Source organism: Neltuma alba, unplaced genomic scaffold (genome assembly GCF_004799145.2).
Source record: "Neltuma alba isolate B1F8T4 unplaced genomic scaffold, ASM479914v2 tig00012343_pilon, whole genome shotgun sequence".
NCBI classification, from domain to species: domain Eukaryota; kingdom Viridiplantae; phylum Streptophyta; class Magnoliopsida; order Fabales; family Fabaceae; genus Neltuma; species Neltuma alba.
Window position 1 is genome coordinate 550,459 of NW_021636852.1, and position 12,990 is coordinate 563,448.

The following is a 12,990-nucleotide window of genomic DNA, read 5'->3' on the forward strand; positions in this document are numbered from 1 at the left end:
CTGTAATGATTGTTAAATTTTTTAATGCATGCCTTTAAATATGATGAAAGTTTATATCTTTTTCATTTTCAGACATAGTTAATGCTTTAACTATCTTTAATTAGCTTTCATAAGATGCTTAGAAAAAGACTAAGAAAATATATATTTCCTTAGATCTTATTTGCAAGGTACTTGAAGGAGGAATTTTTTTTTAATTCTTTTAGCAAGAGACCAAATGAATTGTTTATTAGATTTTCTTTTTTTGCATATTTTACTTTATTCAATATATTAGTCTTACGCTTTTTCAATATAGCTCATCATTTTACTCATGCAATTAAAAGGAATAAATTTAAAAATTGTGTTAATTTTTATCCCTGTTGAGTGTTGACTGTGATGAAAATGCTAGAAAATATTGAATTATTTTGGTTCCTCAAATTTTGTTTACTTAAAATTAAAATATTGTTCTTTATAATTTATTTATTACTAGTATGATAGTGAAGTTTCTACTAAGTTTATAGCGTGGCGTCTGCTAGGGTTCAGTTTCTCTTCATTTTCTTAACATCTACTACTTTCCCATTGGCTTTAATCCATTACCTTAAATGATGTCATTTAGGTTGGATTACTTAGACTAAAATCTCTGTCCCCTGAGTCACGTTTTTATTTGACTCCCTGTACAATCTTTTGTCCTCACACTCAGTCATATTATCATTGTTCCTAATTAAAAGATCTTATTTATAGACTATAAACGAAATTTTATAATTATGACCAAAAATAATATTTCTCAATCATATCAAATCTCCAAGGCCAGAGCTTCTATAGCCGCTAATTCTCACTGCACGCTAGCATCGGCAATCCTTCCCTCGTAAGCATATCTAATACTCTTCCGGTCTTTAATATATGACCTAATTGTTGAGTTGGTTTTGGTCCTAAATATAAAATCCATTTATCAAATTTATCAATGTTCTCTAAATTACCCTTATGGATACTCCCTCAACCATAATCAAATAGAAGAGGGAGATGAGGTATTAAGAAAGATGATTATGGTGTTTTAGAAAAAATGTGTCACTTTTCTTATAATTAACCAACTTATCTAACTTCCTTAATCTAATCAAATTAGTTAAATGGGTCTTATATTAAGGACCGGAAGAGTAGCATGGTTTGAATCAACTAGCCTAAAGAAATCAACTAGCCTAAAGAAGCTTGATTAAGCCCTTTCATTTAACAAATTAAAAACTTAAATCATTTTATTTTTTGGGAGATAAAAATTTATAATTTAAAATTTTGAGGTAGTGAATATTGTATTCACCTAAAAATATTATATAGAGAGGGTTGGAGGAAATATAGCACGAATAGCAGTTTGAAAGCAAATCGGAGCGGGATATACGGAGGATATTAATTGTTATTAATTTAATAAAAAAAAAATTAATTCACATGATGTTTACTCATTTTGAAAGATAAGCCGTACACGTGGCAGCCCTGGAATTCGCACAACGCATAAAAGCCACTGACTACTCGGTATAAGATCAGTATCACAAGCACACAACCTTCTCGGTTCTCCTTCCTTTTCTGTTTTCAGTCTATTTCCTCTCTTCTGCTTCGAAGGGAGGAAGTTACAAAGAAAAGATTTCATCAATGGCTTTCTCTTCTAAATTCGATGGCTTGCTGCTGTCTGCATTTAAACCTCAAAATCCCGTCTTTCTTCCTCCATCCCAATCTTTCTCCCGGTTCTCGTATCCTGCTTTTGTTAAAACTCCAAAACATTTGAGGGTAATGCGGAGTACCTCTGTCAAAGCTTCATCATCCTCTTCATCCATCTCTTCTACCGCTGTTGCCGAGCCAGAAGGCATTAAGGTTGTCTCTCCATTCCCTTCTTTCACATATAGATCAGTGTTCTGTATTGCCAACATTTCGTTTCCCTGTGTTCTAGATTGACTTGGTTCCCACAAAACCGATCGAAGGACAAAAAACCGGCACCAGTGGGCTCCGAAAGAAGGTACTCTTCTGTCTGTATTCCTTGTGAATTGTCTTTGGGGGAAAAAAAGTAATTATACTCAGTCCTAATTTCTAATTTTTTTTTTTTCATCTCACTCTTTGGAGCCATGTTTGATTAACACAACATGTCATTTCAACTAGGTTTTTAGATTTAGCAGGAGGATATGCAAGTTATGATACATGTAATCTGCAATCTGCAAACTTTTCAAGTAGTAGTAGAAGCAAATATTGTTTGTTTCCCTTTTCATTTCGGGCAATTACGTGTATTCTGTAGGTGAAAGTGTTTCAGCAAGAAAATTACCTCGCCAACTGGATCCAGGTATGATATTTATATTTATATGCAGTGTTTAATTAAGCGATTATGCACTTCTCTCTCAATGGTGGTGGATGTATTCTGCACGTGCAGGCATTGTTTAATTCGCTGCCTCCGGAAGACTACAAGAATGGATTATTAGTTTTGGGAGGCGATGGTCGTTACTTCAATCTGGAGGCTGCACAGGTTAATCATTTTACTTTTGTCATTATTAATTCCTACAGCAATGGGATTTAAATCTTGTGATGTTCATGAGAATTCACTTCCCTGTTTTATTCTCAATTCTGTATTTCTTACGTAATACAGATAATCATCAAGATTGCTGCTGGAAATGGTGTAGGAAAAATTTTAGTTGGCAAGTAAGTATTTTGTTTTGTGATTTTTCAAATGGTTTTGCTGTGATTCATAGGCATCAAGAAGTAAACAAAGAGATAATGGTGAATAGGAGTACATGGTTTAATATGTGAAACTGTCTACTATCAGTTATCATGAAAGCAAAGCATCAGTTCTTAAAACTGATGATTTTCGCAAAGCTTCGTGTTTGGATAGTGAATGCTAATAGACATTGATCTCATGTAACCTCGATACTATTGTTTTAGATCCAATGAAATTTGACGTAAATCTCTTGTGAGATTAGATTTTACTTTTCTTTTAATACTAATTTATTTTCTTCAAGCAGTTAGAGTCAACATTGTTCAATTATGTTTTCTTGATGTATTTGATTTACAACCCCACCTACTGGGATAAGGTTTATTGTTGTATTTGAGTTGCAAAAGCTTTTCTGTGCAGAAACTGAAAAATATTACTCCTATTGCAGGGAAGGTATATTATCAACACCAGCTGTTTCTGCTGTTATAAGGAAGAGGAAGGCAAGCTAGTCTGACTCTATTTCCTCGTCCATTGGTTCAGCACATCTATCATGATATCAACTGCTAATATGTTCTTTGACTTATTTCCTCAAACTGTAACAGGCAAATGGTGGATTTATTATGAGTGCAAGCCATAATCCTGGTGGGCCAGATTATGATTGGGGTATTAAGGTGATTTAATATTTTCTGATTCTCATGGATCAAATGGTCATTGTTCAATTTTTATACTGGCCATCACGTTGCTGAAGTTGATGGTGTTTCTAGTTCAACAAGGATAAGTTAATATCTTGAGAACCCTTTGTGATTCAAAAGCTGCAATTTGCTGAAATATTTAATGATATTTGTTCTGTGTGTGTTTAAAACTTCTGAGACACAGTTGAATATATAGATTCTCCAAAAAAAGGATATATGGATTTTTCAGTATCTCATACATATCTAATATAGTTTTTGCAGCATGTCATAACCTGGAGCTTGTTCATGTCTATAATTGGATGTTTTCTGCAAGTCTGCTGGTTGGTATTTCTAACAAGTTCATTTGCTCTTCACCCCAGTTTAATTACAGCAGTGGCCAACCTGCTCCAGAATCCATCACTGACAAGATTTATGGAAACACTCTATCCGTAAGTATCTCCAAAATATTGCATGCTTTGCTTTTCAATTGCGAATTCATTTGGTCAAGAATTTTAATGGCTTGTTCCTATTTTTCTTGTTAGAATACTGAAGGCTGTATTAGTAATCTTTACTCTTCTTATCTTCGGGTTGTATGTTTCCTTCTGTGAAATTTGTCATGATAGATAAAGTGAATTCTTAATGGATTCCTAACACTGCCTATATGGACACTGCAATTTTGCACTTACAGTCGAAATGCCTTATCTTTTAACTTTTGCATGCGCACGCGTGCATGTATGTGATTTTTTTGTTTGTTTTTTGTTTGTTTTGTTTTCAGTTTACTTCTATGATAGGCTATCTTCTCTATCTTGTGAAACCAACTATGGGAGAAAAGAATTTGGTCCTTGAAAATATGAGAAATGACAAAGCGAACAATTTGGTCCTTGGATCATTAGACCTCATTAGCTTTCTTTCCCAAAATTCAGCAAAATAGCTAGTCAGTAAAACTTACAAGTTATATGTTAATTCTCTTGACATCCGTAGGCTACTTGACAAAAAGACTCTTATGTCATGTGTTTATTTCTTTTGGCGACTAACTTGTACTGAATAATTTAGGAATCAAAGCTAAATTCGGCTAACAATCTAGGCACCAATTTGTTAATTAGTTTATGAACAATATGTAACAATGGTTTCAGATCCACCCCCTGCTTGATTATACATCTATGAATATTTCTCATTGTGGAATATGCTAGAAAAGGTTGCTCAATCCGACTCTATAGCAATTTATAAGTTTGAATAATAAGCTAGCCTACTACAATGTTCATCGCCTGAAGTGATCATTGATTGGAATTTCTTTCTAAAATTTATATGAAATTCTAAGAGTTGACTAACAGAGCTGCTTAGACTCGGTTCTGCACGGTCCTGATGATATACTACTATTACCCAGTGTCAATGTTCAATTTCTCTTTTTGTTAAAAGTGGAAAAAAACAAGCAGTTTCATTCAGGTATCTTCTCAATAGCACTTTTGTGGGGTATATGGAAGGTTCAAATTACACTTTGCAGATGTTTTGTTCTGCTGAGCTGTCAAACATGATATGTTTTACTATCTTAAACCATCAAGATTGCCAGTACATTTGTTCTGGTGCATCTTGTAAACTGCGGGATCCTTCTATTAGATTATGAATAATATATCTCGTAGTATACCCTGCCCCTCTAAAGGAAAAATGAAAAAGCCTCACCGTGTTGCAAGTTCTTTGTCCTGATGCGAAACAATTCAAGCTATTGTTTGAATTGGATTGGATCATCCGTTTGAAATGGGTCTGTGAGTGCATGCGCGTGTGTGCATGTGGTGAGTACATGTACAACTTAAACTTGTGAATGTGTGTTCGTGTGTGTGTGTGTTTATTTTGTCAAGCATATTGAATTTCTTACTGCTAAGGAGTACACTGTAGTTAGTCTTTACGCACTTTTGATAAACTTTGTTTCGTATTGACACAGATATCAGAATTAAAAGTGGCTGACATTCCTGATGTTGACTTATCAAATTATGGGGTTACAATCTATGGGAGCTTCACTGTGGAGGTGATAGACCCAGTTTCTGACTATTCGGAGCTATTGGAGGTGAAGATATACTTTGTACCATTATGTTTGAGTTTTTAACAGAAAATATTCATTTGTTATATTTATCAGATTGATTAATGTAAATTGGATCTAAGCATTGGTCACATTTCTTGTGCAGTCTGTATTTGATTTCCAGCTAATTAAAGGTCTTCTTTCACGGCCAGATTTTAGGTATTATCTTATTCTTGAGAGATTTTGACAGTGTTGACTTTATCTGTTTCACCACCTTAACAATGAAGTCAATATAGTAGATTCCTCAAATGATTTTTTTAATGATTCTTCTTAAAGGATTGGGCATATCCTTGTGACTTTGGCATATTAGGTTTTGGAGCTATGAACTGTTCATGTTCCTGAACTCTGTTATATATGATTTTGTTGTTGTTGTTGTTGTTTTTTTGGGGCATCTTTTAGGTTTGTATTTGATGCCATGCATGCAGTTACTGGTGCTTATGCAAAACCCATATTCGTTGATAAACTAGGTGCCAGTCCGGTATGTTGCTATTCTAAAATTTCCTTTTGGAGTTGATTTAATGTCATGTTAGTTAAAGATGTTGATATAATATGTTAAGTTTTCCATGTAGGAATCAATTTTGAATGGGGTCCCTTTAGAAGATTTTGGACACGGTCATCCAGATCCTAATCTTACGTAAGAACTTTGCTTTATTTGGTGCTGATATGTATTTAATTTCTGAAATAGCTGTTCTTGATGGATACGATGATTAAACAGATATGCTAAGGAACTTGTCAACATTATGTACGGTGAAAATGGGCCAGATGTTGGAGCTGCCAGTGATGGTATGTTAGTTTTGCATTCTGTTGCTTCAGTGATGATGTGCTTCTTGAAATCCTTTAGCTGTTCTTGCAGACTCACCTGCATCCTTAGCTTTACTGTGATGCTGGTCATCTATTGCAAAAGAAAGAACAGTAGAAAGTAGAATCTCTAAGCTAGGGAGACAATTATTTTCTTAATTGTTCATTGATTTTGGTGCTCTTTTACATTTACTGTATCTGATTATATTGACTTCAGAGTTTGAATTATATCCCTTATTATATGGTGGTCATTATTTCCTAGACAAATTAAAATTTAATTGTATTTTTTAGCATTCCATCTCTATATTGGTTTTCTGGTTAGTTGTTTATTTTTTTATTAGGTTATTACATTGCTAAAACGCTTCCCTGTTAGCACTGTTTCGGTTACTGTGGCTATGGTATGGTCTGCCACTATGTCAGCAAGATATTGAAAAGTGTAAGGGTTTTCATGGGTTAATTTCCCTTAGATTGATAGAAATGGTATTTCGGGAATTCAGGTTGCTAATATCTTGTGGAAATGAGGTTACAGATGTATTAGAGCTGATGCGCATTGTGCATGAGCTTTGGAAAGTTATCAAGAATTAATTTTGTAGTTCCAAATATTTATGTTGATTTTAATAGCACAACTCCTGCCATTTACGCAAGGTTTTGGCTCATAACTTTGTCAGATACATGTGTTTCGGTCTTTCAGTGAAATTTTTGTGATGGGTTAGCAAATAACATACTCCGCCTAGTTTGCCTATTGCAATTAAGAGGTAGTTCTGCTCATGCAGCCTTTGAATGCTTACTTGGGTGTTTCTAATTGATTCCTAAGGTTGTGAGTCTAATGCTAGAATTGCCTCATGTTATGTAAACTTCTATGCACAAGCTGCCAGAAAGGAAGCCAACAACATCCTTCCTACCAACACCAAAACACTTTTAGATTTTTTTACTTACCTTGCTAGATCAAACATTTATTAAGAATGAATTGTTTGTCTTAGTGTGACCTCTACACCATGAGGAATTCCTTCCGCGATGCTGCTTTGTATGCCCCAGGTCTTATGCTGAGGCTGCCAGAGATAATCATTTGACATTATCTTGTGGAAACAAGTAGCTAGGCTTAATAGGTTGGAAGCTATTTTAGGAGTGAAACACTTGATTGTAGAAAGTCGAATATTGAAAGATAGAGCAACGCTGATTACTCAATCACGGATTAGCTGTTCTTTGGTAAAACCCTATAAATCTGTATTGTGTGATGTAGCATATGCAAAGAGAATGGAGGATATGGAACAAATAAAATCTTTTTATTTCTCTGGTAATCGTAGGGAATAAGACAAATGTGTCTGGGGCTGAAGACACGGCAAAGGATCAGAAAATTTAATTTCATATAATCAGCTTCTAATTCCTGAGGTTATGGTTGTCAAGTCATGAGTTTTTGCTCCTAATAATACCCTAATAATATTTTGACTAGTTACAGTTAGAATAAATGCTAGATTTCAATACTTTCCCTCAAGTTGGATCATTGATATTGATTGTGTCCAACTTGCCAATGTAACCATAAAATGTATGACAACGTAATCCTTTGGTAAGGATATCTGCTACCAACCTTTTCTTTGATGAGAACCAGTCACGCAAATAGTTCCTCCTTTGGCCCTTGATTCTGTCCACTGAAGTGGATTGAAGGAGACGTTAATAGCTGTTTTATTGTCACAATGGAGTCTGATGGGAAGTTCCGTTAAGACTTGTTGCTCCTTTTTTTTTTTTTTTAAGTCTTTTAAACCATAGGCCTTCATGCCTTCCTTGAGCTACAACTCTTCCTTTGCACTGCTTGTTACCACCCTATGCTATTGCCCCATATAGATGTGCAGTACCTAGTGGTGGATCTTCTATCTTTGGTTGATTCCACCCAATTATCATTTGCAAATTCTTCCACATTAGCTTGTTGTCGCTTTTAGAACAATAGACTACCTCCTGGAGAGCCTTTCAAGTACCTTGGAACTCTATATGCTGTTTCCGATCAAGCTTGCTTTGGCGACTGCATGTGTTGGCTAACCACATTCACAACAAAGGCAATGGCATGTGCTTCAAAAAAATATTGTCTCCCGAGTTTATCTATCTGTTTCTAGATTGGTGCTTTGGACCAGTCAAAATAGCGTGTTCTCCACTTAAGTCAATTACTTGATTATTTCTAGCTGATTTTGGTACATGTGTAAGCCTTTATTTGTGGCATCTAGCATTGGTTTGCGGGATGCAGAAAAAAGTAAATGATTCATAAAATATTTTCTCTCTGCTTTTAGGCTTTATCCTCTATTCGCCAACAAAAGATAGATCAATTTTCAAACCAATCTCTAGTATTTCTCTCTGTCAACAAGTTCCCCGTGTCATTGAATCTCTTCCTGGCTTCTACAGGTGTATCACCTGGCTTGCAACCCAACAGTCCTCTTTCAGTCGTGGGGTCGAGGGTGCATTTACTCTGTTAAATACTAACTCTCTTATTTGATTGGGCAACTTCCATTCTTAGGAAATATCTAATCTGACCTAGGTCCTATATCCCAAATCCAGACGCAAGAACTTCCTTTAATCTTCCCATTTCTTTGATGTCATCCCCTGTCAAGAAAAGATCATCCGCATATACTATGAGGATGGTCTTCATTCCTTCCCTCTGCTTTATATGCATAGCATGGTCTTTCTGCCCTTGCTTGTATTCCTCCTTTCTCAATGATCAATTCTTTTAATTTCTGTGTAGGTGATGGTGATAGGAACATGATTTTAGGAAGAGGCTTCTTTGTTACACCTTCAGATTCTGTTGCGGTCATTGCAGCCAATGCACAAGCAACAATCCCTTACTTCAAGAAAAGTGTCAAGGTATGAAGTTCATGCATATATATATTTTAAATCAAGCATTCATCTTATAGAAGAGGAGAACATTATTGTTTTTTCTGCAGGGTCTTGCTCGATCCATGCCAACTAGTGGTGCTCTCGATCGTGTTGCAGAAAAATTGAACCTTCCTTTCTTTGAGGCATGATTTTTCGTCACCCATTTTCTCAAAATGGTCCTCAATGAAGTAGCTTTATTTATATTCATATGCACCTTTCTAGTAACCGCATGGATGGGCCTTCTTCTGTTCAGGTCCCCACTGGCTGGAAGTTTTTTGGAAATCTTATGGATGCTGGAAAATTGTCAATTTGTGGAGAAGAGAGCTTTGGAACAGGTTCGGATCATATCCGTGAGAAGGATGGCATTTGGTAAGTTTCCCCCACGTATTTTTGAAGTCTATATATGGGAAGTATACAGTTTCCTTATGCACAGGTTGTCAAGCATGGTGAACTAGGCTTACTATTTCTTAAATAGGTGAACTATACTATAGGTTATCTTCTGGCATTTTTAAAAAAGAAAATTATATTTTTAGAATTCTTGTTACATTTTAGAAATTTCTATTATACTTTCTGGGATGTTATCAGAATTGTGCAAGACATTGCTTATAGTAGTAACATTTGCGTGCCATCTCTAATTGTTTCTATATTACAGGGCTGTATTGGCTTGGCTTTCTATTATTGCACACCGCAACAAAGACAAGAAACCAGGGGACAAATTGGTCTCTGTATCTGATGTTGTAAATGAGTATTGGGCAACATATGGTAGAAATTTCTTTTCTCGCTATGACTATGAGGTATGCTGATCATAACTGCATTTTAAAATTGTATTTGCAGTATTCATGTTTTAAGAAACTTTTGGCTCTCTAATTTTAGTGCCTTATAAACCTATAGGCTAGCTTAAATTTGATGGTTCATTTTCAGGAATGTGAGTCAGAAGCTGCTAACAAGATGATAGATCACCTACGAGAAGGTATTTCTAAGAGCGAGCCAGGTGACAAGTATGGTAAGTTGCTACAAGCTTTGTTTCTCAATCAAATGACCTCCTAGGTATACTGAAGTTCTAGAAAGTGCTATTCTGCAGGAAGTTATGTCCTCAAGTTTGCTGATGATTTTACATACACTGATCCAGTAAGTTTTGATAATTTATCATGCTTATTTAGCAATAAAAAATTATGTTCTCCTTGAACTTATTTATGGTTTATTTAATTGCACAGGTAGACGGAAGTGTGGTATCAAAGCAAGGTGTTCGGTTTGTTTTCACAGATGGATCAAGGATTATATATCGATTATCAGTATGTGATTCCGTCTTCTCTCCACCTTGTCTCCTATGATAATGATTCAGTTCTTGTAACTTGAGGTCCAATGAAAAGTAGTGATGTCTGTTTTGTTTTACAGGGTACAGGCTCTGCAGGTGCAACCATAAGAGTTTACATCGAAAAGTTCGAATCAGACCCATCTAAACATGATGTGGATGCTCAAACTGCCTTAAAGCCGTTAATAGGTTACTGCCGATTACCAGGACAAACTACTGTTTAATACGTTTACTCATTCGCTTTCTACATACTCAGTTGCTCTCATTTTTGTGTAGATTTGGCTTTGTCGGTGTCAAAGCTCAAGGAATTCACCGGGAGGGAGAAGCCAACAGTGATCACATAATGCATCAAGCGTTTACACTCAGTTACATGTCGTCCTACCAGGCTAGCTGTCTTGCCTTTTCCACCACTAATGCGTTAGATCGGTCTTTCAGTGTCAGCTTTGGAATGAGCAATTTGAAGCAAGAGGCAGAATAAGTATCAGGCGCTATTAAATTATAATAATATCAATAATGCCAATAAGAACATTGGTTCCCAGCAAAAGGAGCTGATGCATTTTAAAGTTTTGTTCAAATACCTGGAATGAGAACCTGTAGTTATAGAAGGAACTACATGTTAACATGTTTTTGCTAGTACAGTTGCATCATAAACAGAATTCTTTTATCACCTGTGAACAATATAGTGTTTTGTGACATCCATTAGAGCAGACACTCATTGTTTCTAGTCTGGAACGACTTTGCTTAACCTTTTGTAAAGCATAGAGAGAATTACTATAAGGTCTCAAGGAAGAGATGTAATCACTATAATGTCACTACAATTGAACATGTAATAACAACTTTCTGTATAGGAAATGACAAGAAGTTCATGCTATTTACTTGTCATTGTGACTTTTTAATAATTACATTGGACCTCATAATAATTGTCTCCATATTTCCGAGGAGAAAATGAACACCTTTGTGTTGACTTGCGAGATAATGCGAGTCTTTAGACATATACTGGTGAGGATAATGAGTATGTTATCTTAGTGAGGAATAAGCTCAAGTACAGTAGGGTATGAAAGGTGCTTTCGACTGAAAGAGGGAAGAGCACTGAGTGGAAGATGGAGTGAAGCAGACAAAATTCCAAGTATTTTTGCTTTGGTCTAGGTAGAGGTCTAGGATTAGGATGATTACATGAAGACACGGAGAGGGGGCTATCAACTGAACAAAGGTAAGTAAAAAGTCACAAAAGGAGGAAGTGGCTTGATGTTGTAACTGAGGTGAGACATGGAAAAGCAAGGCCATTGGTGAGTGATCTTAGATCAGCTTTCCATAAAGGTTCAAGGGAAGGAGAGCCTATTCCATCTTTCCCTTCCCGACCGTCCTATGTGGGAATTGAGTGTGTATGGCCACTCCATTGAATGTCAGAGACAGGGTTGCACCCCTGATCTCCATTTGGAGAGAAATTAAGCACGTGTGTGGCATGTGAAGGAAAACGAAATTCAAAAAATAATACTCTCTTGTTTTAAATATAGGAACTAGCTTATAAGTTTGTTTTGATCTTGAACATATTGTTCGTCTGCCTCAATTTCTTTAGTCTCCTATATTTATTTTTTGAAAACTGATTTTATTAATTGCATGCATTAATATTTGCAATCAGTAGGTCTGCTCTCAATTTAAATGGTTCAAAAGAGTACTTTAGGAGAATTAGCTCATTTTTCACCAATAACTTCACTAGTTTTTAATTAATTAGCTTTTACATTTAGTACTATTTATAATTCTTACTACAAAATTTATTTTCTAACTAAATTTTATGACTAAATAATCTCTTCTAATTAATGAATTTTATTAAGAATAATTTTGAAATTTTAATAGATTAACTAATTTTAGTTCAATTTTTTTGCCAACGAACTAATTTTAACTAAATTATTCCATATAAACTTGTTAACTCATATGAAGTTGTCAATAAGGTGTGTCTATAAATTTATTGTTTATATTTTAATTTTTTTTAAATATCTAATTTACGTGTTCTAACTTGAATTAAAAAAATATATTAAATATAAATTTTTTTAGCTATTTATAAATCTAGAAATATTAATCCTTAATATGACACTTCTATACTAAAAGTTTTGCTTGATTTTTAATATAATACCATGTAAAATTTAGGGAAGCATTAATGATTTATTTCCAAAAATACCTATATATAATTGGTTTATTTAGGTGGGATGTTTGCATTTAATTTAAAGATAGAGAGCGATAATTTTCATTAAGGGTAAAAAATAGTTTTTTTACTTTACAAATATATTCATAATTAAATATATTCAAACTAATTTTAACGTTTTTCTTTTTGTCCAGAAATTCTAACATTTTTCTCAATTCTTAATTCATGTTATTTAATTAAAAATATTTTATAAATAAGTATGGCGTCAGTACACCATGAGAACGGAAGGAATGGGGCAACGGGTGCAGTCGCCTCTCTTCCTCCCTCACCATTCATATCTTGTATGAGGAGGTTGCCGAACCATCGGAAGTCCAAAATAATATTCCTCCGGTCCTTAATATAAGGCTCATTTAACTAATTTGATTAAATTAAGAAAATTAGGTAAATTAGTTAATTAAAAGAAAAGTGACACATTTTTCCTAAAACACC

At 34.8% G+C, this 12,990-nt stretch overlaps 1 protein-coding gene across 1 annotated transcript; it reads left to right on the top strand.

Moving 5' to 3' along the window:
- Positions 1-1,521: 1,521 nt before the first annotated feature.
- Positions 1,522-11,236, top strand: LOC114726149 (phosphoglucomutase, chloroplastic-like). Its single transcript, XM_028912714.1, has 22 exons — positions 1,522-1,830; positions 1,907-1,972; positions 2,246-2,290; positions 2,378-2,470; positions 2,591-2,643; positions 3,102-3,153; positions 3,256-3,324; positions 3,705-3,773; positions 5,261-5,383; positions 5,502-5,554; positions 5,795-5,873; positions 5,965-6,029; positions 6,111-6,178; positions 8,919-9,037; positions 9,118-9,192; positions 9,303-9,418; positions 9,702-9,843; positions 9,971-10,052; positions 10,131-10,177; positions 10,264-10,341; positions 10,445-10,550; positions 10,638-11,236. Exons 1-22 carry the CDS (start codon positions 1,612-1,614, stop codon positions 10,703-10,705), a joined length of 1,887 nt encoding a protein of 628 aa, XP_028768547.1. The 5' UTR covers positions 1,522-1,611; the 3' UTR covers positions 10,706-11,236.
- Positions 11,237-12,990: the final 1,754 nt, after the last annotated feature.

Coding starts and splice junctions, on each gene's coding strand:
- LOC114726149 (XM_028912714.1), top strand. CDS start 1,612: ATGGCTTTCTCTTCTAAATTCGATGGCTTGCTGCTGTCTGCATTTAAA. Junction 2,471..2,590: donor TCAATCTGGAGGCTGCACAG/GTTAATCATTTT, acceptor TACGTAATACAG/ATAATCATCAAGATTGCTGC. Junction 6,179..8,918: donor TGTTGGAGCTGCCAGTGATG/GTATGTTAGTTT, acceptor ATTTCTGTGTAG/GTGATGGTGATAGGAACATG.